At 39.9% G+C, this 23,824-nt stretch overlaps 1 protein-coding gene across 4 annotated transcripts in view; it reads left to right on the plus strand.

Moving 5' to 3' along the window:
• SLC10A7 (solute carrier family 10 member 7) overlaps positions 1–23,824 on the plus strand; it is a 334,202-nt gene that overhangs the window by 266,844 nt on the left and 43,534 nt on the right. For all 4 annotated transcript variants that reach the window (XM_004378843.2, XM_023733574.1, XM_023733576.1 and 1 more), the window contains one exon: positions 14,829–14,912. In XM_004378843.2, coding sequence (XP_004378900.1) covers positions 14,829–14,912 — 84 coding nt within the window. The remainder of the gene's footprint in view (positions 1–14,828; positions 14,913–23,824) is intronic.

The raw sequence follows: 23,824 nt of genomic DNA on the forward strand, positions 1-23,824 counted from the left end.
GGTGCTGAGTTTTTTTGCTCCTCTTACTCTCCTGTACTGAATTCCTTTTGTTTGTGATTTTTTTTTTATTTCTTTTGTTTTTGTAGGTTTTGTTTTTACCAAGCCTTTATGTTTTTCTTTTTTATTTTTATGAGTAGGTTTGTTAACTTTCTTTGTGGTTACCTTGAAGTTTACCCTCATCTTCCTAAGTTTTAACCAGTCTTTTATTACTTGGTGTTACCTTGCCTTCCTCTCTGTTAGAAAGTTCTATACCTACACCATTTATTCCCTCTTTTTATTGTTCTGATGTTGTTGTCATTTACAAATTAACCTCTCTGGTTCCTTGTTGTAATTCTTTTGGTTTTGGATAGTCCTTGAGATTTCATTTCCTGGGTTGGTATCTGGCTGGTACAATCTTGCATCGTAGATTCTGGCTGTGGTCTGATGTTGTTTGTTTTCAGACTGAAGGACTCTTGGAAATTTGGTTTGGTTTTATATAGTCCCATAATTTCTCTTCATCTGGAAATGTCCTAATTTCACCATCATATTTGAACAAAAGTTTTGCAGGATATATTATTCATGGTTGGCAGGTTTTTTTTTTCTTTCAAGGTTTTATATATGTTATCCCATTGCCTCTTGCCTGCATTGTTTCTGCCAGATACTCAGAGCTTAGTCTTACTGTTTCTCCTCTGTATGTGACTTTTCGTTTTTCTTGAGCTGCTTTCAGGATTCTTTGTTTGTCTTTGTTTTTTATCGAGTGTGATTATGATATACCTTAGTGATTTTCTTTTGACGTCTATCCTATGTGGGGTTTGTTGAGCTTCTTGGATGGTCAGCTTTTCATCTTTCATGATATTAGGGAAGTTTTCTGTCAGCAATTCTTCAATGATCCTCTCTGTGTTTTCTGTTCCCCCTCCCCACCCCGTTCTGGAACTCCAATCACTTGAAAATTCTTGCTTTTGATTGTATCCCACATAATTCTAAGGGTATCTTCATTTTCTTCGTTCTTTTTTTCTGATTTTTCCTTAAACAGTTGTAGCCGAGTGTTTGTCTTCAATTTCACTGGTCCTGTCTTCCATCATTTCATATCTGCTCCGCAGCCCTTCTACAACACTACATCTGAAATTTTGTTGTTTATCATTTGGATTTCTAATTGTTGTTTTTGTGTGATTTCTAGTTGTGGATTTATTTTCACATTTTATTCCTGTATTATTTTCCTGAATTCTTCCATTTTTTTGTCTGTATTTTCCATGAATTTGTCTATTTTTTCCTCATTTTTGCCTGCTTTTTGCTTCAATTCTTGGATAGCGCTGACTATTGGAGATTTGAATTCCCTATCAAGTAGTTCTACTGCCTTTTCTTCTACTGGAAAGTCATCTAGTGTTTTATTTAGGACACCTACTGGAACCATCCTGTCCTGTTTTTGTATAAGTTTTGATATCGTCTGCTGTCTTTGGGACATTCAGCAGTTATTTTCTTCATTTATCGATTGTAGATTTCTTTGTTTCATCCTGCTTTTTTGTTTTATTTGTTTATGTTTGAGCAGGCAGGCTGTGCATTCTTTGTTGTTTGCTCATCTGTGGGCACAATACTTTTCACCTCCTTGTCAAATGGGCAGGGCCAGTCATTCAGCTGTGGTGCAGCAGGGCTGGTCCAACTGAAGGGGAGGAGCTGGGGTAGGTTGTTTGTGGCGTATACTAGGGCCAACAGGGCGGGCCAGGAATCAGTGCAGGGCAGGTTCTGGTAGCCATGCCTGTGCTGCTCAAGGGTACGATGTTCAGTGCACAGTGCAGGTAGGCAGGAAGGAGGGAGGAGATTGTGATGTGTGGAGCTAAGATGGGTATGCGAAAGAGGAGAGAGAAACAGGAGCCAAAAACAAACAAACAAAAGAATGCTAAGGGAGCTTGCTATTGGAGTGAAGAGATGAGAAACTGAGAAATGGAGAAAAACAAAAAATAAAAATAAATAAAAATGAGAAAAAAAGAAAAAGCCTCCAGGAATCTCACCAGTGCAGGAAAGTGGCTCACAGGCTTCAAAGTACAGCCGGGCTAGAAGGGGTAGAGACAATCACATAATACCAGGTATTCAGAAGACAGGAAAAGAAGGTAAGTATAGAGAGATGAGAAACTGAGAAATGAAGGAAGGCAAAAAGGGAAAAAGAGAAAAGAAATGCCCCCAGGGATCCCACCAGCATGGCTGCACAGACCAGAGAAGTGGCTCCCAAGCCGCACAGTACATCCTGGCTAGAAGGGGCTCCTACGCTGCAAAAAGAAAAAGAAAACAAACAAAACAAAAAGCCCTGGGGATCCCACTAGCAGGACGGCACAGGCCAGAGAAGCAGTTCCCCAGTTGAGTGGCACTTCACAGCCTTTCAAGAAGATGCAAAGATGGCACACAGAGCCAGGTATTGCAAAGAAAGGAGGAGGTAGTGAGAGGCACGGAATACACCAAAAGAAGTGGAGAAAAGCAACACCTGCAACAAAAAAAAGGTACTCAGGGAGCCAGCCAGTGTGGGTGGGGTGAATCCAAGCAGCATGAGGCTGAAGCTGGTGCCTCCCAGCCAAGAGACTGCAGCTGGCGGGAAGCAGAGGCAGCCAAGCAGGAAGGAAGAAGGGTGGGGGGTGGGAAAGCATATATTGCTGGTTACCGGTTGTTCTGTCTCCTGCTGGGAGCTCCATGAAGCTTCTTTCCCATACTGTCTGCCAGCTGATCTCCAATGTGGCAGGGCGAATCTAAGCGGCACAGACCCTGCACTTCCCAGCAGGCCGAGTGACCTTGGCCAGCTATGAAGTGGCAGAGGTCAAGGAGGAGGGAGAATAATGGGGGTAGGAAAGTGTATATCACTTGTTACTGGGTGCTCTGTCTCCTGCTGGAAGCTCCATGAAGTTACTTTCCCATACTCTCTGTCCACCGAACTCCGATGTAGGTGGGGTGAATCCAAGCGGCATGGACCCTGCACTTTCTGGCTGGCTGAGCTAGCACAGCCAGCTAGGAATTGGTGGAGGTGGAGCAGGGGAAGAAGGATGGGGGTGGGAAAGCATATGTCACTGGTTACCAGGTGTTCTGTCTCCTGCTCAGAGCTCTGTGAAGCCACTTTCCCATACTCCCTGTCCTCTAATCTCTGACAGGAGTCCAAGATGGTGAATCTGTGCTACGTTAGCTGATAGGGGACCTCTGCATGTATTTCTCCTCACTCTCTGTTCTCTGTCAGTTTCTTATTCCGTTTGGTGCTTGGCTAAGTACTTTATTTCTTCATTTAACACTTAAGGTTCCAGGATTGACATTTGTTTTACTTAGTTTTTCGGGTCTTTGCTGTGGAGGGACAGTGTGGTGCTTCTGTCTGTAACGCTATGTTGGCTCCACCTCATCATCATCTTACATTTTAAATTAGCATATAAACAAAAAGAAAAGTGAAAACATGTTTTGCACAATTTTTTAATCTAGAAAATTTCTTTTAAAGCCTATTTTGTTCTTTTATTTTTTCAGAGAAGGAAGATTATCATGCGTTTAGATACAAAAGGGATCGTTTTGTCCTTTCCATGTGATAACTCAGTTTTAGTTTGATACATGCTGCTTAAACAATATGGCTGTTTAACAACCATATTATTAATTTTGATAAAAATCATCATCATTTTTATACTGAGCCTATCATCTAGAATACATTTAAATTGTCAATTATGTGTAAGTAATCAGTTTTGTTTGCATGTATATTGTTGAGAGAAGGGACAGTAGGGAATGAAAGAAGGGCTGAACTGTATGTAATTTATGGGGAATGATGGAAAACAGGAAATGCCTTAGGGATTAGGTCCTGAGGAGACTCTCCCTTCTTTGGTCTGACTGCTTTTCTATGTGAAGGCAAAGAGACAGGAATCTGTGAGTGTGTCTGTGTGTATGTAAAAGTACTAATGAGTAGGAAAGTTCCTTCCACCATCCTCTTTTCCCAAGGCTAGGCTTCATGGGAGCAGGGTTGAAATTGGGCAGAAAGAGAACAATCCTGCTGTATGTCTGAAGTGACCTTTTCCTGATTTTCTAACAAAAGATACTTAACATTGATCATTCTACAGTATAAACCATAAATATCTATTCTTATTTTTCCCTGAATGTGGTACTAATGAAAGCTAAGACCAATCATCAAGGGTAAATTATTTAATACAATAATGTTTTAATAGCTGAGAAGTGACACAAATAGTGGAGACGCCCGTAGCTAATGGATTTCCCTGGTAGGAGATAAAAGGCTGATTACACAGTAGGGCAAGTGAAGACCTGGTGCATTAATGACAATTTACAGGTCAGCTCACTTACAAAGTGATTTAAAATGCACCATCTGTTTTCTGACTGTATGTTGATAACTATGATTTTACAGACAATTAACATCTCTTCAACAAGAAGAACTGTTACTATTTGTCATTCTGAATCGGGTTAGTTTGACCTCATAATATTTTACTAACTGGACCATGGACTCTTTCCAAATGAAATAGTTACTAAATTGAGGGGGTTGATATCAGCCTGTCTTGCTTCTGCTCAGCCTTTCTATGCCAGGTTAGAGAATTAAACCCTAATGCCCTATGGCATCCATTGTACGTACTGAATTAACTTCTCTCTCATGCATCTACAATGATACTAGTTATGTATCATCCTTGGGAACTTGAAGGAGCCTTGGTGGCACAGTGGTTAAAGCACTTGGCTGCTAACCTAAAGGTCAGTAGTTTAAACCCACCTGCTGCTCCAGAGGAGAAAGATGTGGCAGTCTGATTCCATAAAGATTTACAGCCTTGGAAACCCAATGGGGCAGTTCTACCCTTTCCTATAAGGTCGCTATGAGTCAGAATCAACTGGATGGCAATGAGTTTGTTTTTTGTTTTGTTTTGGGGGGGAACTTCAGAAAATAGTCACTCAAATAATTTTCTGTGTTCTATGGTTCAAATGAAAAATCATAGTTGAGAAAGACTGTACCATCAACCACTGTTTACCAAGTTGTTTTTGTTTTGTTTTTTCCTTTTTCTCTTACTTTTCCTCCCTCTTCTTGCTCCTGCCTGCCTTCAGTTCCCCATCTCCCTGTAACCACCCTCCCCGCCCTCCACACACACAGTCCCTGTCTTTCTCTCACATAGACTAGAAAACAGGACCCAGCTTTGGCTTCCACTCCTGGTCCCTTCCCCTTTTCACCTCTCTGTACCTTCTCTGGATCCCTGGTGGCACAGTGGTTACGTGATAATGACTGCTGACCAAAAAGAGTCTGCAGTTCAAATCCACCAACAGCTCTTTGGAAACCAATGGGGCAATTCTACTCTGTCCTCTAGGGTTGCTATGGGTCGAAATCGACTCTATGGCAATGGGTTTGGTTTGGTTTTTGTTTGGTACCTTCTATAATATGCAGTAGAGTGTAGGAATTAAGTGTGAGGGCTTTGGAGCTTCCCCTCCTGGGTTCAGGTTCTGGCTCTGTCCCTTGATACTTATGATGACCTTGGACAAGTTGTTGACAGGTTCTGTGCCACTATTGGAAACGCTGGTGCCATAGTGGTTAAGAGTTCAGAGCTGCTAACCAAAAGGTCAGCAGTTTGAATCCACCAGGCACTCTGGAAACTCTATGGGGCAGTTCTGCTGTGTCCTGTAGGGTCTCTATGAGTCAGAATCAACTTGACGGCAATGGGTTTATGGGTTTGGGTGCCACTGTTGGCCTCATATGAAAACGGGCATAATAATAATACCTACCTCAAGGGGTTACTGTGAGGATTAAATTATTCAACACATATTAAGCATTTAAAGTAGTGTCTGGCACATAGAAAATTTGCAATCAGGTTGCTGTTATTGTAATTATAAGAGGCAGTTGGGTGGGAGGCTAGGCACTGATCGTATCTTTGTGCTGTGAGTTAAGTAGGACTTTTTAAGTTACCCTGTGGGGCAGTTCTACTCTGTTCTATAGGGTCGCTATGAGTTGCAATCGACTCGACGGGAGTAGGTTTTTTTTTTTTTTTTTTTGGTTTTGTTTTTTGTAAGTTACCTAAAGTTGGAAGGATAGAAAGAAAAGAAGACATTGTCAAGCCTCTTTTTCTACCTTTGAATTGTGGTGATTCATTAATACCAAACTCGTTGCCGTCGAGTTGATTCCAACTCGTAGCGACCCTATAGGACAGAGTAGAACTGCCCCATAGTGTTTCCAAGGAGCAGCTGATGGATTCAAACTGCCAACCTTTTGGCTAGCGGCCAAACTCTTAACCACTGCATCACCAGGGCTCCCATTCATCAGTAGCACATACACTGGTTGAACATCTACTGTGTACTTGAACAGTGGTTCTCAAAGTATGAACTCTAGCTCCAAATTATCAGCATGACTTGGGACCTTGCTTGAAATGTAAATTATTGCTCCACCTCTCCAGGCTTACTGAATCAGAAACGCTGGGGCTGGGGCCAAGCAATCTGTGTTTTAACAAGCCCTGCAAGTGTTTCTGATGTGCTCAAGTTTGAGAACCACTGCACTGGATGTACTACTTAAGTTAGTCAGCTGGGCCCTTGAACATAAACATGAATAAGACAGAATTCCCAGCATTAAGGAGCATACACTCTACTGGGAGAGGCAGACTTGTGAACAAGAACAACCAAGTATTCTGAGAGTTACGATGAAAACACTCACAGGGAACAGTGGCCTACAAAAGACTGGCTGGCCAATTCTACATTTTGGGTGGAAAGTCTGGAAAAAAGTCCTAAAAAAGTGATGCTTGAACTGAGTCTTGGGAAAAGACTAGGAATTTCCCAGTTATACGTCCATACAAAGGAGCACACATGTACTCTGTGATAAACGTGCATGCACACAGATCTCAACTTTCTTAAAGTAGCTCCTAGAGAGAAGGGGGTTTTGTGTTTTGTTCACTGTTGTATCCCCAGTGCTGGAATATGCCCCTGGCTTCCAAGAGGCACTCAGTTACAACTTGAATGATTGAATACAAAGGTCTGAAATCCCCACTTATTTAATTTTCATTGAATCATTTCTTCTTAGCATAAGATATTAAAACATACAAACTTAATTGTGACTTTTCTGCTTTAAAGCACTGTATTCCTGCAAGAAATAAGTCGATGACTAGATTTTTTTTAATTTTTTTATTCTATATCTTAAAGCAGAGCCCTGGTGGTGCGGTGGTTAAGAGCTTGGCTGCTAACCAAGGTCAGCACTTCAAATCTACCAGCTGCTCCTTGGAAACCCTGTAGGCAGTTCTGCTCTATCCTGTGGGTCACTATGAGTCAGAATCAACTCAACGGCAATTGTTATAACGGTGATATCTTAAAGCATGGGTTGGCAGTACGACATTTTACCTCTAAACCTGCCGGAGTAGCTCAACGAAGACCACAGCACTTGCTTGGTTACATACTTATCCTGAACCTGCAACTTTACCCAGATGTGCAAATTACTGATGCTTCTTCTGAACACACTGGTCTTTCTTCATTAAAATGTGAAGAACCAAATATCCTAGGCAGCATATTTCCTTCTGCTTTTGTTAAAATCAACTCTGCATACAGAATGACTGGGCCTGGTACTTTTCTAGTCAGGCTCTCAAACACTGCCTTATGCCAGATGCTCACTCTTCTTTCTTCTGGATGCCCGGGCATACTTCACAGAGTCAGAAACGTCCCCAAAGACACCTCTGTATCTTCACTGTGACCACAGCAACAGAACTGTGGCCAATTCAAAAGAAAGGACTTAAGCCAAATTAGACGCCAGTACTGAGTTTCCTTCCTCTCAGAGGCGACTTCTAAAGAAGCCATCATAAGGGGCTTCCTCCCAAACTTCTTTGCCCTACCTAGTCTGGCTTCTTGTACCAAGTTAATTATATCCCTAGTAGCTTGCTCTGTTCTCTGATCTGAGAAAGCCTCAGAGGAGGGCTCCTCTAACCTGTGTTCCTAATCAAGTGGATCAGAGATTAGAGGCATGTTAGGAAACAGAAGAACCGTGGAGATTGTGACCAGCCTTCCCTTTACCCCCAGCCCGTTTCACTGCTTTTCTAGGAACCTAAGGCTTCCAAACATTGAACATGCAAATGGTCTATTATATGATGGATTTTTTTTCACAAGACAAATTAAAATACATAATATTTTTTAAAAACCAAAGTTTAAAAGTTTTGTTTTTATTTCTCTTATCGTCCAATGGGCTCATAGGCTTTTTCAATTTGAATTTAGGATTAAAAATAAGTCCCAAAATTAACTTAATAAATGAAATCAGGTTTTAATTTCTCTCCATTTGATGTCTGGGTTTACTGTTCTGCCAGTACTTTATGTTTAAGCAAACAGACCTTCCCAAATGTCAGAGGACTAATATCACAGAGCAGATTTGGCTTAAAAGTTATTTGAATGTGTTTAAGAAACACAGCCAATTTCTCATCATAATGCAGGTATTCCCATTACCATTGAGTTGACTCCTACTCTTAGCGACCCTATAAGACAGAGTAGAGCTGCCCCATAGGGTTTCCAAGGCTGTAAATGTTTATGGAAGCAGACTGCCACATCTTTCTCCAGCAAAGCGGCTGGTGGATCTGATGCAGGTATTAGAAGTGTTAATTATAAGTCACTTCTTTCTGGGGCTCAGTTTCACGTCTTTAAAAACAGAGGATGGCTGGAAGAATGTAATCAATGTCACTGAATTGTACATGTAAAAACTTCTGAAATGTTGTAACTTTGGCTCTGTATATTTTCACCAAAAAATAAAAAAGGTCCTCCAGGGTCAAGAAGGGAGAGTGTTTACATGTCGTGGGGTTGTTAACCGATGTCATAAAACAATACGTGTACTAAAAAAAAACAAAAGACCAGATTTGCTGGCCTGAAGGAGACTGGAGAAGCCCCGAGAGTATGGCCCCCAGACACCCTTTTGGCTCAGTGGTGAGGTTACCTTCGAGGTTCACTGATCAGCCTGCGAGTGGACAGCCCAGTAAAACCATGGGAGTAACGGGGTACAGGAGTCCGGTGACAAGGCCCAGAAGGCAGAGGGGGAGTAGGAAGCTGATGATGGGGAACACAGAATGGGGTGAGGATATTGTTGATGTGTTGTGAGATTGTTGGCCATTGTCGTGGGGCAACATTTGTGGTGACTGTCAAATGGGAGACTATTTTGTCCTGTAGGCCTTCATCTTAAGTGAGAATAACAGCATAATTAGAAGAGCGTAGTCAATGTCACTTAAATGTGTATGTAAAAAAAATTTTTGAAATGGCGTATCTTTGGCTATGTGTATTTTCACCAAAAAAAAAAAAAAAAAGTTGAGTATTTAGAGGGTTAAAATGTTGTGGGGTTGTTGACCAATGTCATAAAACAGCATGTGTGTTACTGTTACATGAGAAGCTATCTGTTCTGTACGCCTTCACCTGAAGTACAATAAAATATTTAAAAAAAAAAAAAAACAATACGTGTACTGACTGTTTAATGAGAAACTATTTGTTCTGTAAACCTTCATCTAAAGTACAATTAAAAAAAAAAAAATAGAGGATGGGACTAAAAGTCCCTTCCAGTGCTAGGATTCTATCTATTTTAGATTTTACCCCTCCAAAGCAACATTGAGGAGTTAAGGTATGGGGGTGGAGAACTGAGAACAGAGAACACACACAGCACATCCTCTGCTCTGTGCTCTCTCCCTCTTCCTCTCTCTCTCTCCTTCCCTCTTTCTCTTCCTCTCCCCCGACCCCACACACATACACACACAAGTCCTTGCTCCACATGGGTCTGTTTGTGACAAGATGTCCTTTGTTCCTTGGTGTACATTAGAATTAGTTAGGCTGCTAATCATAAATAAGCAGTGAAAACAATAATACCAGGTGATTTTATAATACCACCTAATAATAAGAGATTTTGAGATATATTACATTTTTTGTTTTTGTAACTTTAGAAAAAACAAGGATATGAATTTCTCACTTTTAGCACCTACATGTTTACAAATTATTTTGTTTATTCATTCTGTACACATTTATTAATCTGCACATATGTTTTCTGTGTCAGTTAAGGGCTAAGCACCAGCTTACAGAGGGAGTATGGTATTAAATGGTTATTCATTAAAAACATAAAACACATTAAGTTGAGATAGAAAGAGGACCAGGAGTGTGTGAGATCATGCGTATGATTCCCAGCAGAAATTGTCACATTTGACTTGAAGGTTATAACCCTGAGTCCTGCTGCCTGTCTCCTAATGTTATAAACCTCATGGACAGAACATTGAGCATATTTTTGGACTTGAAAACTTTATCCTTTAAAGCTTAATTTTCTGTTGATCCAATACTTCAGTTTCTCTGTAAATGTACTTTTTCAAAATTTCAATCTTGCCCCAGGGAACATCCTTAGGGTTCATATTTATGGAGAAAATATATTTCTAAAGCACCTTGAGCTTCAAGGACATGGGTACTATAAAATAGGGTGTAATTATTAGCTCTTTTATATATATATATATATATATAAAAAGAAACATCTAACAGCCATGTAACATTTAACACACCAGGAATCCTATCTGTTCTCCACCAGTTTCACGTTTTCTGCCTGACTCTCTTCATTTCTTTAGTTTATATTGGTTGTGGAGGAAAAGACTAGAGGCTACAATTTTTTTTTTAATTGTACTTTATGTGAAGGTTTACAGAACAAATAGTTTCTCATTAAACAGTCAGTACACATATTGTTTTATGACATTAGTTAACAACCCCACAGCATGTCAACACTCTCCCTTCTCAACCTTGAAGGACCTTTTCTTTTTTTTTTTTTTTTGGTGAAAATATACGTAGCCAAAGATAAACCATTTGAAAAATTTCTACATGTACAATTCAGTGACATCGATTACATTCTTCCAGTTGTGCTGCTATTCTCACTATACTTTTCCAAATTATTCCATCACCATTGTCTTCAACTCACTATCCCCTTGGCTTCCCATCAAACCTTTTGAGTTGCTGTTGTCAATTTGATCTCGCATAGATCATTCTTTTTTTTTCTTTTGTACTTTAGTTGAAGGTTTACAGAACAAAATAGTTTCTCATTAAACAGTACACATGTTGCCCTATGACAATGGTTAACAACCCCAAGACATGTCAACACTGTCCTTTCTCAACCTTGGGTTCCCTATCACTAGCTTTCCTGTCCCCTCTTGCCTTCTAGTCCTTGTCCCTGGACTGCTGTGCCTCATTAGTCCCAATTTGTTTTATGGGGCTGTCCAATCCCCGACTGAACTGTGAACCTCAGGAGTGACTTCACCACTGAGCTAAAAGGGTGTCCGGGGTCCATACTCTTGGGGTTTCTCCAAGTCTCTGTCAGGCCAGTAAACCTGGTCTTTTTTTGTGTGTTAGAATTTTGTTCTACATCCTTTTCCGGCTCTGTCAAGAACCCTCTGTTGTGATCCTGGTCAGAGCAGTCAGTGGTGGTAGCCAGGCACCATCTAGCTGTACTGGACTCAGTCTGGTGGAGACCTTGGTAGCTGTGGTCCATTAGTCCTTTGGACTAATCTTTTCCTTATATCCTATTCTCTTCATTCTCCCTTGCTCCCGAAGGGGTGAGACCAGTGGAATATCTTAGATGGCTGCTCACCGACTTTTAAGACCCCAAATGCTACTCACCAAGGTAGAATGTAGAACATTGTCTTTATAACCTGTTTTATGCTAATTGAGCTAGATGTTTCCCTAGACCATGGTCCCCACAGCCCTCCACCCAACAATTCAGGGAGTTTGGATGTGTCTATGGAGCTTCCATGACCTTTCCTTGTACAAGTTGTACTGACTTCCCCAGTATTGTGTACTATCTTACCCTTCACCAAAGTTACCACTTATCTATAGTCTATTTAGTATTTTCCCCCCCACCCCTCCCATCCCTGGTAACCAACAAAGATTTTTACTTTTTGTGTGTAAACTTTTTCATGAGTTTTTACAGTAGAGGTCTCATACAATATTTGTCCTTTTGTGATTGACTTATTTCACTAAGCATAATGTCCTCCAGTTTCATCCATGTTATGAAATGCTTCACAGATTCATCATTGTTCTTTATGTTGCATAATACTCCATTGTGTGTATGTACCATAGTTTCTTTATCCATTCATCTGTTGATGGACATCTAGGTTGTTTCCATCTTTTTGCTATTGTGAACAATGCTGCAATGAACATGGGTGTGCATATGTCTATTCATGTGATGGCTCTTATTTCTCTAGGATATATTCCTAGGAGTGGGATCGCTGGATTGTATGGTATTTCTATTTCTAGCTTTCTAAGGAAGCACCGTATCATTTTCCAAAATGGTTGTATCATTTTGCATTCCCACCAGCAGTGCATAAGAGTTCCAATCTCCCCGCAGTCTCTCCAACATTTGTTATTTCCAGTGTTCTTAAGTCATGCCAGTAATGCCAGGGTGAGATGGTATCTCATTGTGGTTTTAATTTGCATTTCTCTAATGGCTAGTGATCGTGAGCATTTCCTCATGTGTCTGTTGGCCATTTGAATGTCTTCTTTGGTGAAGTGTCTGTTCATTTCCTTTGCCCATTTTTAATTGGAGAGGCTACAATTTTTATGGGCTAAATTGGCAGCTAGTGGTGAGTGTTGAAGCTAGTATTAAATAAATATAGGGCCACTGCTGGGCAAGACATACATTCTTGGCAATTTGAGGGCATATAGACTGGGGGTGAGGGTGAAGGGCAGAATTCTATGAAATACACCAGAGTATAGAAAAAAATTTGGTAAATCAAATCATGCAGAAATCAGTAGAAATCTGTGAAAACACTGATACCATACCATTTCATTCTAAACTATTAATTTATCTAAATATTTAATTTGTTTTATTCAACATTGTATGCCCTCAGTCATCACCACCTCGATGTCATTGGTAAGCATCGTTTTCCAGATGACATTTCCAAGTTTAACCAAACTTCGGTAAAATCTGAAAAACTGAAAGTTTAGAGTACAGAGGAAAGATGGAAAAGTGAGTTCCAGGGGCCAAGGAGGTGATTACTGATGGTTCGAGAGAACCTGATCGCAAAAGGGACTCCTGCAAGAGACAAAAATCTATGGAACAGACTGTTTTTCCAGGAAGGTTTGAAAAGCAGAAGATTTTGAAAAGCATTAGAAAGTTAATAGGAAGACTTAGCAGTTTTTGATGGTTGAAGCTAATATGGATGTGGGACACTGTACACAGATAAACACTGACTTGTGCTGCTGGAAATAGAATCTTTATAAAGCTGAGACTGCAATCAGTGAAGAAAGGATCAAAAAATGAGGAAAGAGAAAAAATAGGAATTATGAACAGTGTTGTTATGGATTGGATTGTGCCCCAAAAAATATGTGTATCAATTTATCTAGGCCATGATTCCCAGTATTGTGTGATTGTCCACCATTTTATGATTTTCCTATGTGTTGTAAATCCTATTTTCTATGATGTTAATGAGATGGGATTAGTGGCAGTTATGTTAATGAGGCAGGAGTCAGTCTACAAGATTAGATTGTGTCTTAAGCCAATCTCTATGAGATATAAAAGAGAGGAGCAAGCAGAGAGACATGGGGGACCACATACCACCAAGAAACAAAAGCCAGGAGCATAGAGTGTTCTTTGGGCCTCGGGTCCCTGCACTAAGAAGCTCCTCGACCAGGGGAGGATTGATGACGAGGACCTTCCACCAGACCAACACAGAGAGAAAGCCTTCCCCTAGAGCTGGCACCTTGAATTCGGACTTCTAGCCTTCTAGAGGAGCCCTAGTGGCACAGTGATTAAGTGATATGGCTGCTAACCAAAAGGTCAGCAGTTCAAATCCACCAGTCACTCCTTGGAAACCCTATGGGGCAATTCTACTCTGTCCTCTAGGGTCACTAGGGGTCGGAATCCACCTGACAGGAACAGGTTAGCCTCCTAGACTGTGAGAGAATAAATTTCTCTTTGTTAAAGCCATCCACTTGTATTTCTACTACAGCAGCACTAGATAACTGAAACAAGTGTTAAGACATAGGAATTTAGGAAAGGTATATTGAAATTTTAAATTGAAAAATAAGTTATGGTTCAGAATTTACATTTGTTAGATCTTGTGTAAGAATAAAATATAAATGATATGAGATTTATTGCCTTTGTTTCCAAGGAGTGGCAAAGTTGGAAACCATTTAATTGAATAAATAAAAATATTATATTACTAAGAGAATAATGAGACATGTTTGTGTGTTTTAGGTACCTGCAGACAGGTGAAATAAAATCACACAAACTGTTTAGAGATGAAATATCATGCCATATGATTATAGATGGTATGAACATAGAATGACTGTATTATTCAGAAATGTATTCAATAATAAGTAAATTAATTGCAAAGCAATAGTTTTTTTTCAATTTTAATCTCCCAATAAAAATTACATATTAAAGTCCACCTTTCATCTAACGATTAGACAGGCCTATAAAACAAACAATAACACACATGAGGAACATGCTTCTTAGTTCAATCAAGTATACGAGACCAAATGGGCAACATCTGCCCAAAAGCAAAGACAAAAAGGCAGTAAGGGACTGGAAAACTGGACAAATGGACACAGGGAACCCGAGATGTAAAGGGAAAAGGGGAGAGTGCCAACACATTGCAGGAATTACAACCAATGTCACAAAACAATTTGAATATAAATTTTTGAATGAGAAACTAATTTGCACTGTAAAGTTTCACCTAAACACAATCAGTTTTTTTAATTTTAAATTAAAAAAATTATATATTAAAAGTATTTTGTGTTAAATTTAGTAAATTGAAAGTAACTTCATTTGCTCTTTGTATATGACCACCATATTTTTGTAGTGTATGAGAGAATTAATTTATTGCATTATTTAATTGACAGAAATGTTTGATAACGGATTCAAAATAATTCTTAACTCCTCTTATTTTCTTGTTTTACAGCTTGGCTCATCCTCCTCTGTGCCTTTTACATCTATTTTTTCTCAGCTTTTTATGACCGTTGTGGTTCCTCTCATTATTGGTCAGGTAAGATCTTCTTTTCTACCTAGTCTTTTCTTTGTCGATCAACATTGTGAATTCTTATATAATATCAGGGCAATTGAGAGAATGAATATTCAAAGGGAAGAGACAATTAAATGAGAAACTTAAGACTGAAACCTTCTGTTTTCAGCAATCAAAATATTCTTATCTTTATATTTTTTAGTTAATATCAATCTGCTTGGAAAATAGCTATATATAGGGACCCCAGCACAGAATATTGATCTTTATTTATTAACACTTCTTTGTAGCTATGTAGCTAGCTTAAAAACATGTAGCAAATTATTACCTTACTGTTCAACTTCTGATAAGGTCTCAGTGCTTCTGGCTGTTCTTGGGGCCGAAGCATCTATCTTTGGCGGTCTTCTTCATAGAGTCTTCCAGCAGTAGTTACCATATTTGTGATCATGTAATTGATAAAATAAGCATTTAATCCTATTATATCTTAAAATTAGATCTTAGAAAATTTAGAATTTCTGTTCTTATCCTTCTTCAATTAGACTAATAGAGGAAATTCTTCTACTTCAACTTCTTATAAGAAGCTAATAATAAACATATAATTTAATTGTAAGCACATGAGTTTTTTTTGTTTTTTTTAATCATAGGTAATCACACTAACAGAGTACAGAATTTAATGTACTACTAAAATTAATGAGTCTTAGCGAAACAGTGTATCGGGATGGTTAAGAGCACTTGGTTTAAGAGCCACTAGATCCTACACTCAGCTCTCTTTTTCGCTGTGTGGCATTGGTCAGGTCATTTAATCTTCACAGCTCCAGTTCAGAATATATTAAATAGTATGATAATAGTATGTGAGGATTAAATGAAATTCAGATGTATATAAAATTCTTGGCATAGAGCCTGACACAGGTGAGTTCTCTAAAGCTTCTATCATCATCAACATCATCATCATCAAATTCCCTGCAAATACAAAACAGGAAGTAACTCCTTGAAATGTTGACTATAAATAATGAGATATGTGTAGATACGTAATATGTACCTACGGTCTTAAGTTGGGTTCTCTAGGAAGCAGAATCTGAGACAAAGGTTTCCATGTAGTAAGTTTATTAGGGACTACCATTGGGATCAACAACTTTGGGGGAGTGAAGAAAATGGAAGTGGGCCAAAGGAGGAGTTGAACTACAATGCAGCCCCAGCAAAGGCCTCCGCTAATTCTGCGGGGAACTCTGGAGCTGGGATGACCCCTCAGAATTGCCCAGCCTTAAGGCAAGAGGGCCTGGCCTTTAAATTCCTGCACTGTCATTAGATTCTGGCTGCCCTCCTCGAACACTCAGGGTGTGATCTTGGGTGAGTGAGCTCTCAGACTGAGGACAATTCCCAAAAAGGAACTCAACTGAGAGTGGGAGCTTTTACTCTCTGCAGTGGACACTCCCTGTAGCTGGAGGAATGAGCACCTCATTCCTGAAAAGACAGGCCTGGGTGTGCACCACAGCATCCACTACACATGCACTTATTTTTTTTTTTTTTTTAATCTCATATTTAGGAAAGGGTCTAAGTTTAGGAGAAAAGGGAGGACTTAAAGACACTCACGGAATATCATTTAATTATAAATAGAACAATTCTTGAAAAAAGTATACTTCTCCCATAGTGTTGAGCACATAACAGGGATTCTGAATAAATGTTATGCCCCCTGCCTACCTCTCTAACCTCTTTGCCTCCTTTCCTACATGCTAGCCTCCCTGGCTTGTTCTAATTCCTCAGGCTCTTTCTTGCTTATTTTTTCTGTTTAGAATGTCTTTCTGCCTCCTCTGCCACCCCCAACTCATTGCTCATCTGACTCTTTTGAATTAATTCATACCTTCTTTGAGCCATCTATCTGAAATATGTTCCACTGGTATCCTTTTTTTTTTTTTTTTTTTCCACTTTCTTATTCTTTATTGCAACACTTTATTTTATTTCTCCTTGGCCCTTGTCATAATATATACTTATCTTTTGTTTGCCTGCTAGTTACTTATCTCAACTGTTAGACTATAAACTTCATGAGCACAGAAGCCGTATTGGCTTTATTTACCATTTGCAGTGCAACAGATTGATTTTATATGGCCTTTCTCTCCATGGTCTTGTAACTCCCACCAAATTATTGGGGAAGCTATGCAAATAAGGTGCTTGTGGCCCACCAAGGGAATTGGACAGCTTGCTGATAATGCAAATAAGGTTCATGGCACCCTTGTGGGGGCAGGACCATGCAAATAAGGTGTATGGAACCCTAACAAGGGGATTGGTCAGGTTTGCCATCCCACTAGGCTTAAAGTGAGTCATCCCAGAGGCGGAAAGAGGGGGCCTCACCACCACCAAGAAAAAGAGCCAGGAGTGGAGCACATCCTTTGGACCCAGGATCCCTGTGCTGAGAACCTCCTAGACCTAGGAGACAGAGAAAGCTATAACACCAGACATGACACAAGATGACGAAAAGTGGAGGCAGAGAAACACAGCAGCAGAACCAGGAGACAGTGAGGAGTGGTGGTAGAGAAGTGGCAGCAACAGAACCAGGAGAGTGGTACAAGACAGCGTGATGGGCTTTCTGGCCCACAGAACAAGTTGGCTACAGTGGGTGTGCTGATCCATGGAGCGAGAAAGCCGAGTGCCTTCAGGCAGGAGGCTTACTAGTAGAGTATGGTACCTCTAGACACTTGGCAGATCTAGGCTCGCCAACCCACTAATCGAGAGAGAGCTGAGTGCCTTAAGGATGAGGCTTACTGGCAGAGTAGGGCGTCCCTGGGCACTTATTGGAGGAGCTAAAGAGCTTTGTAACACTTGCTCGAGCAGGGCAGGGGCGCTGAGGGACCGAGGGGCCGAGGGCCGAGAGAGAGGCCTGCCTGTGGGCATGGCTGAGAAGAAGCTGTCCTGGCCAGAGAACTGCATCCTGAGTCATTCCTGATCTTAAACTGTAACCTATTACTTCCCTAATAAACCCCATAATCATGAGTATTGTCTGTGAGTTCTGTGTAGCTATTGCAATAAATTATCAAATCCAACAGAGAGGTAAAGAGTGCTGTGGGAGGGACAGCTGGTGTCAGAATTGGTAAAAAGATTGGAGAGGGAAATATGTCTAACCTCCACCTCAAAGGAATCCACCTTGAGCTGTTGATGCTAATGATTCCTCCCCCTTGTGAAGTCAGACAAAGCAGTCAGACACTGCCACCATGACATTTTTACAGTTCGCACCATTGTTACACCATTATATACCCAGACCATAGACCTAATGAATATTTGTTGAATGAATAAGCGAGGGAGTGATGCTTGACTCAAAACATAGGCAAAAAAAGATCTGTGTCTAAGTTATTCAATAGTTTTTTTTTCTATGTAGAGTTATATAATTTATGTAATTAGAGATTATTTATCCAGAGAGAGTAATGAATTGTTAGATTGCTCATCCTTTGTGTACCCAGGAGTAAAATATTACAGTAAATTATAAATTAATAAAAATAATCAAAAAATAGTATAGGTATATTTTTTAAAGTTCTTTAGGTACCCAAGTACCTATTTTAATGGCTTTTTTCAATGAGGAAACATATATGCCTGTGCCAACCTGCTCCTCCTCATGTAATCTAATCTGAGGAGTTAACACTCACTACCCACGAAGTCTTCACAACTAGAAACCACCAGTCAGCCTTGCATCTCCCTTCTCCTCTACACTTTATATCCAAGCAGTCGCTAAATGCTACCGTTTCTAATTATGAAATCTTTCAGATCTGGCATCTACATCCCCATCAACACTACCGGAGATAATATGCCTTCATTGTCTCTTGTCTAAATTTTTGCACCTCCTGAACCTCTCTGCTGTGAGTCTCTTCCAGTTCCCATTCAGTATCTTTACTGCCGCTGGAGTAGTCCTTAAAAAATAAATCAGATTATCTTATTCTTCTCCTTAAAAACTTCCCTGTGGCCCCCTGTTGCCAGTTTCTTGCATGGCCCACAATGGGACTAATTTAAGGAAGTGCCACTCACCTCATAAGTGCTATAGATTTGTATATGTATTGCTGTAATTCCCTATTATGTTGTTGTTAGGTGTCGTCAAGTCGTTTCTGACTCATAGCGACCCTATGTATAACAGAATGAAACACTGCCTGGTTCTGTACCATCTTCACAATTGTTATGCTTGAGACCATTGTTGCAGCCACTGTGTCAGTCCATCTCGTTGAGGGTCTTCCTCTTTTTTGCTGACCCTCTACTTTACCAAGCATGTACAACCAGAATGCTCCTTAGAAGCAAGGATTGCGAGACTACATCTCACTGGACTCATTATTAGGAGGGATCAGTCCCTGAAGAAGGACAGTTCCCTGGCAGGAGGAAATTAAGTGTACTAAGAAAGGGGTGGAGCCCTGGTGGTGTAGTGGTTAAGAGCTTGGCTACTAACCAAAAGGTTGGTAGTTCAAATCCACCAGCTGCTCCTTGGAAACCCTGCGGGGCAGTTCTACTCTGTCCTATAGGGTCGCTATGAGTCGGAACTGACTAGATGACACCTAACAACAACAACAAGAAGGAAGAGGTGGCGCCTTGGTGGCACAGTGGCTAAAGCGCTCGGCTGCTAACCAAAAGGTCTGCTATTCGAACCCAACAGCCGCTCAGCAGGAGAAAGACGTGGCAGTCTGCTTCCGTAAAGATCAACAGCCTTGTAAACCCTATGGGGCAGTTCTGCTCCATTCTGTGGGGTCACTATGAGTTGGAATTGACTCAATGGTAATGGAAAGGAAGGGGTAGGGGGCTTTTCTAATGTACACAGAGATGTTGCAGGGCTGGCTGCAGGTCTGTTTGACCTTGACGATCAAGCTTAGGGATCTCATTTGTTAGCCACCATCTCCTCACCCGCAAAGCTTACTTACTGTAGTAGACTTCTACATCAACTCCAGTAATTCTTTGACCTCACCAAGACCCTGCATCAACTGAGCCTACTACTTTCTCTCAGTCACCAATCCTCATGACTTACCCAGTTTAGATTCCATAGTTTATCATTAAAATCACTCTTGCACAAATACTCTCAACTCCTTCACTCTTTTTTCACTTTATTGTATTTGCTCAGAAAGACGCAGCCCTGGTTAAGCCAGACTCCACGTCTTCCATGCATGCAACTGAGCAGCTCAGATTCCATAGTCCATCATTATCCTTACTCCTTGACAAAACTCTTAACTTCTTCACCTCCCTCTCTCTCCATTTTTCTTACTTTGTTGTTGTTGTTAGTTGCCATTGAGTCAGCTCCAACTCATGGTGACCTCATGTATAACAGAACAAAACATTGCCCAGTCCTGTGCCATCCTCACAATCTTTGATATATTTGAGCTCATTGTTATAGCCACCATATCAATTCATCTCATGGAGGGTTTCCCTCATTTTCACTGACTGTCTTAGGCTGGGTTCTCTAGAGAAGCAAAACTTGTAAAGTATGTATATATATATATATATATATATAGAGAGAGAGAGAGAGAGAGAGCGATTTATCTCAAGGAAATGGCTCACGCGGTTGTAGAGGCTGGCAAGTCCGAAGTCCATGGGTCAAGCGTCAGGCTGGAGGCTTCTTCTGATTCACGTAGCTGCAGGGGCTGACGAGCCCAAGATCAGGTTAGAAGGCAGACTGCTGGCTCATGGGCTGCGGAGGCTGACAAATCCAAGACTGGCAGGTAAGATGGCAGGCTGCTGGCTCACAGAGCACAGAGGCTGATGAATCCCAAGATCAGCAGGCAGCATGGCAGGCCACTGGCTCAAGTCCCGAGAACTGGAGGTCAGTTGATGACAAACCAGATACAGGATCCAGAGCAAGCGAGTTTTTCCAGAATGTCCATATATATATAGAGAGAGAGAGTGCAGGCCACACCCCCGAGGAAACTCCCCTTACAACTGATCGGCTGATCACATCAAATCACATCATTGAGGTGATTACATTATATTACTTATTGTTGTTGTTATGTGCCAACAAGTCACTTCCAACTCATAGTGACCCTACAGGACAGAGTAGAACTGCTCCATAGGGTTTCCAGAGAGCAGCTGGTAGATTTGAACTGCTGACCTTTTCGTTAGCAGCCCAGCTTTTAAACATTACACCATATAAGAGAGCACAAAATGGAGGACAATTAGATCACATCACAAAATGGAGGATAATTACATAGTACTGAGAATCATGGTCTGGCCAAGTTGACACAACATTAACCATCACACTGACCTACTTCACAAAGTCCCAGTCACACGTCTACTGGAGCAGCTGAATTTTGCTAGAGAGAAACACATAATTATTCTCATCTCCTTTTAAATTCATGACCCCACATTTAAAATGTGTCTTTAACACCTCTCAGAATCCTATTCTACTTCCTTATGATGTTTCTTTTTCAACTTTCCAAAAGGACTATTTCACACCCTATCCTCTATTTTCAAATCATTTTTACCATCATCCCTCCTCTGACACTCTCCCACTTGTCCGTTGTGTTTGGCCTCTGACTTTGCTTCTGTTTTCAAATAGGCCAGTCTTGTCCCTGCCTTAGAATCTTTGCACACCCTCCTTCCTGATCTTTACATGTCTAGTTCCTCTTGTCATTCAGTTCAAATGTCACCTCAGAAACACCTTTCCTCACAAATAAGTAAGCCTAGAAGTCTTTTATATAGCCAGGCCATGGCAAAGGCCAAGCTAGACCTCACATAGAACCCCCTCCCCACAGTAGTCACACAGTACCCATGTGGTCATTAACATATCTATCCAGTTTAAGCTCTACTTATCATTGTATCATTATCTGCTTCTGGTTTATTTATTATTTGTGCTTATTATATACCTCTCAATCTAGAATGTAACATCCATAAGAACAGCACCTTGTGTGCCTAGTTCATCTGTGTATTTATTTCTAATCTATTGACTCATCTAAACTGTGTGATGTGAACTTTGAGGGTTTTGTTAGAAGTGTTCATATGTGCTATTTCAGAGAAAATAGATACCAAGCAAAGTAGCCCCGTTTCTCACAGTTTCTCAATTGTAACTAGAGGTGCCAAATTATGAAAATAAATATTTCCACAAATTTTTATACACATCTTTTAAGATGAGATTTTACCATAATCTGTTAAACAAACAATGGGCATTAAAGTGAGAAAAAGACTAGGAAGTGTGAGCTGAATATATAGTTCCTTAATCTTTTAGTGATGATAAAACTATATTTCTGAGACCGAATTTTGTTTTTCTCTGTTTTCCCCATACACTACCTCATTTTGGTTGAAATCTGTTTTCACTGATTCTGATTCAGTGTGAGGTCTAACTTGGTCTTTACCACTGCCCAGCTATGTACACAACTTCTAGACTTAACTTTCCTCATTTATAGAACGAGGATTTTTATATCTTATAGCTCGTGTGCTGTGACTCCATAAGATAAAATTAGTCTTTCCATAGATTGTTGAGAGATTGTTTCTTCTGTCAGTTCTAAAGAAAATGTGTTCCACTGTAGTTATTTCCTCTCCTTTTCTGACAACCCTTTCAACACATCTAAGTGCTTATGACAAATATTTACTTAATGAACTACATTTAAATGATTTATGAATAAATGTTAATAAAGTTGAATTTCTACTACCTTTCAATACTTTCACCTTGAACGTTTTTCAGAAAAGCATGCTAAAACTCATTTTTTTCTATAGATTAATAATAAAAAAGCCTATCTGTACATTATCATTCATATGTTCTCTAGTCTTTCCATTAGTGATTTATTTCAGTTTGAGACTGGCCTTTCCTATTAAATAGCCTTCAACTAAAGCTACAGTTAGTGTTATTAATGCTAGTATACTTTTGCTACCTATAAAATTAGATATGAGCTATTATCATTGCTTTACCTGAATTACTTCTGGAGAAAAGTAGCTACTGCATTATGCAGTTGATATACTGGTAGACAATGTTGTGTAAACAGTGTTGTGATAGAAATACCCTTAAACTGAGAACTGGAGGTAAGAATAGTGACCATTTACCACGTAAAGGCCCTGGTTCTAAAGCATTTAAAGTAAAATTAGTTAATCTACTAACTACTCTTATACCCATTTTACAGATAAGACACAGGGAAGTTAAGGAATTTGCTTAAGATTATACAGAAAGCAGTGAAATCAGGATTCAAACTCAGGCATAGTCTGGCTCCAGAGTCTGTACCTTTGCACCTCTCTGCTCTGGTTCCCTCTGGAGGGAGTCATCATAATCCTGCTCATCTACCTCATTAGCTTTTTGACATTTTATGAAATTGTTTGGGCTCTCTGTGTCTCAGCTTCCAATTGTAAAATGAGCGAGATAATAGCTGCACAACCTTCTTCATGAGAATGAAATGATAGGAAATAATTTTTGAAATATTAAGTGGATAATGGGTGTTTACTGTACCCATTTATTATTATTCTTCTTTATACTTTTTACAAAGTATTAATATTATTTTGAATCTACTAAATGTTTAATAAAAATGTATTTAAAGTAAAGTGGTATACAAATTGGATTTGATTTTATATCCTTGACTATACATTTCAGCAGGATACTAATGAGGAAACAAAACATGTTATGAAAATATCTAAAGCCAGTGGATTAAAAGATAAAAATGGCAGAAATAATCTTAAACCACCTGGAAGAAAAATACATTTTAAAGTTCATTCTTAACATGAAAAATTATCCATCATATAGCGCCACTCCAAAATCAATTTATAAATGTAAAGACAAAGCGGAAAGAAAAAGCAAGGAAATACCCTGACCAAAAGAAAATGAAGAAAATGAAAATGATGGTGTTATGGATTGAGTTGTGTCCCCCAAAAATATGTGTTTTAAGTCCTAACGGCTACGCCTGTGGTTATAATCCCATTTGGGAATGAGTTTTCTGTTATGTTAATGAGGCAAGATTAGTGTAGGGTGTGTCTTGATATAACAGTTACAAAAACCAAAAAACACCAAA

The sequence above is a fragment of the Trichechus manatus genome, unplaced genomic scaffold (genome assembly GCF_000243295.1).
Source record: "Trichechus manatus latirostris isolate Lorelei unplaced genomic scaffold, TriManLat1.0 scaffold00059, whole genome shotgun sequence".
Classification (NCBI taxonomy): Eukaryota; Metazoa; Chordata; class Mammalia; order Sirenia; family Trichechidae; genus Trichechus; species Trichechus manatus.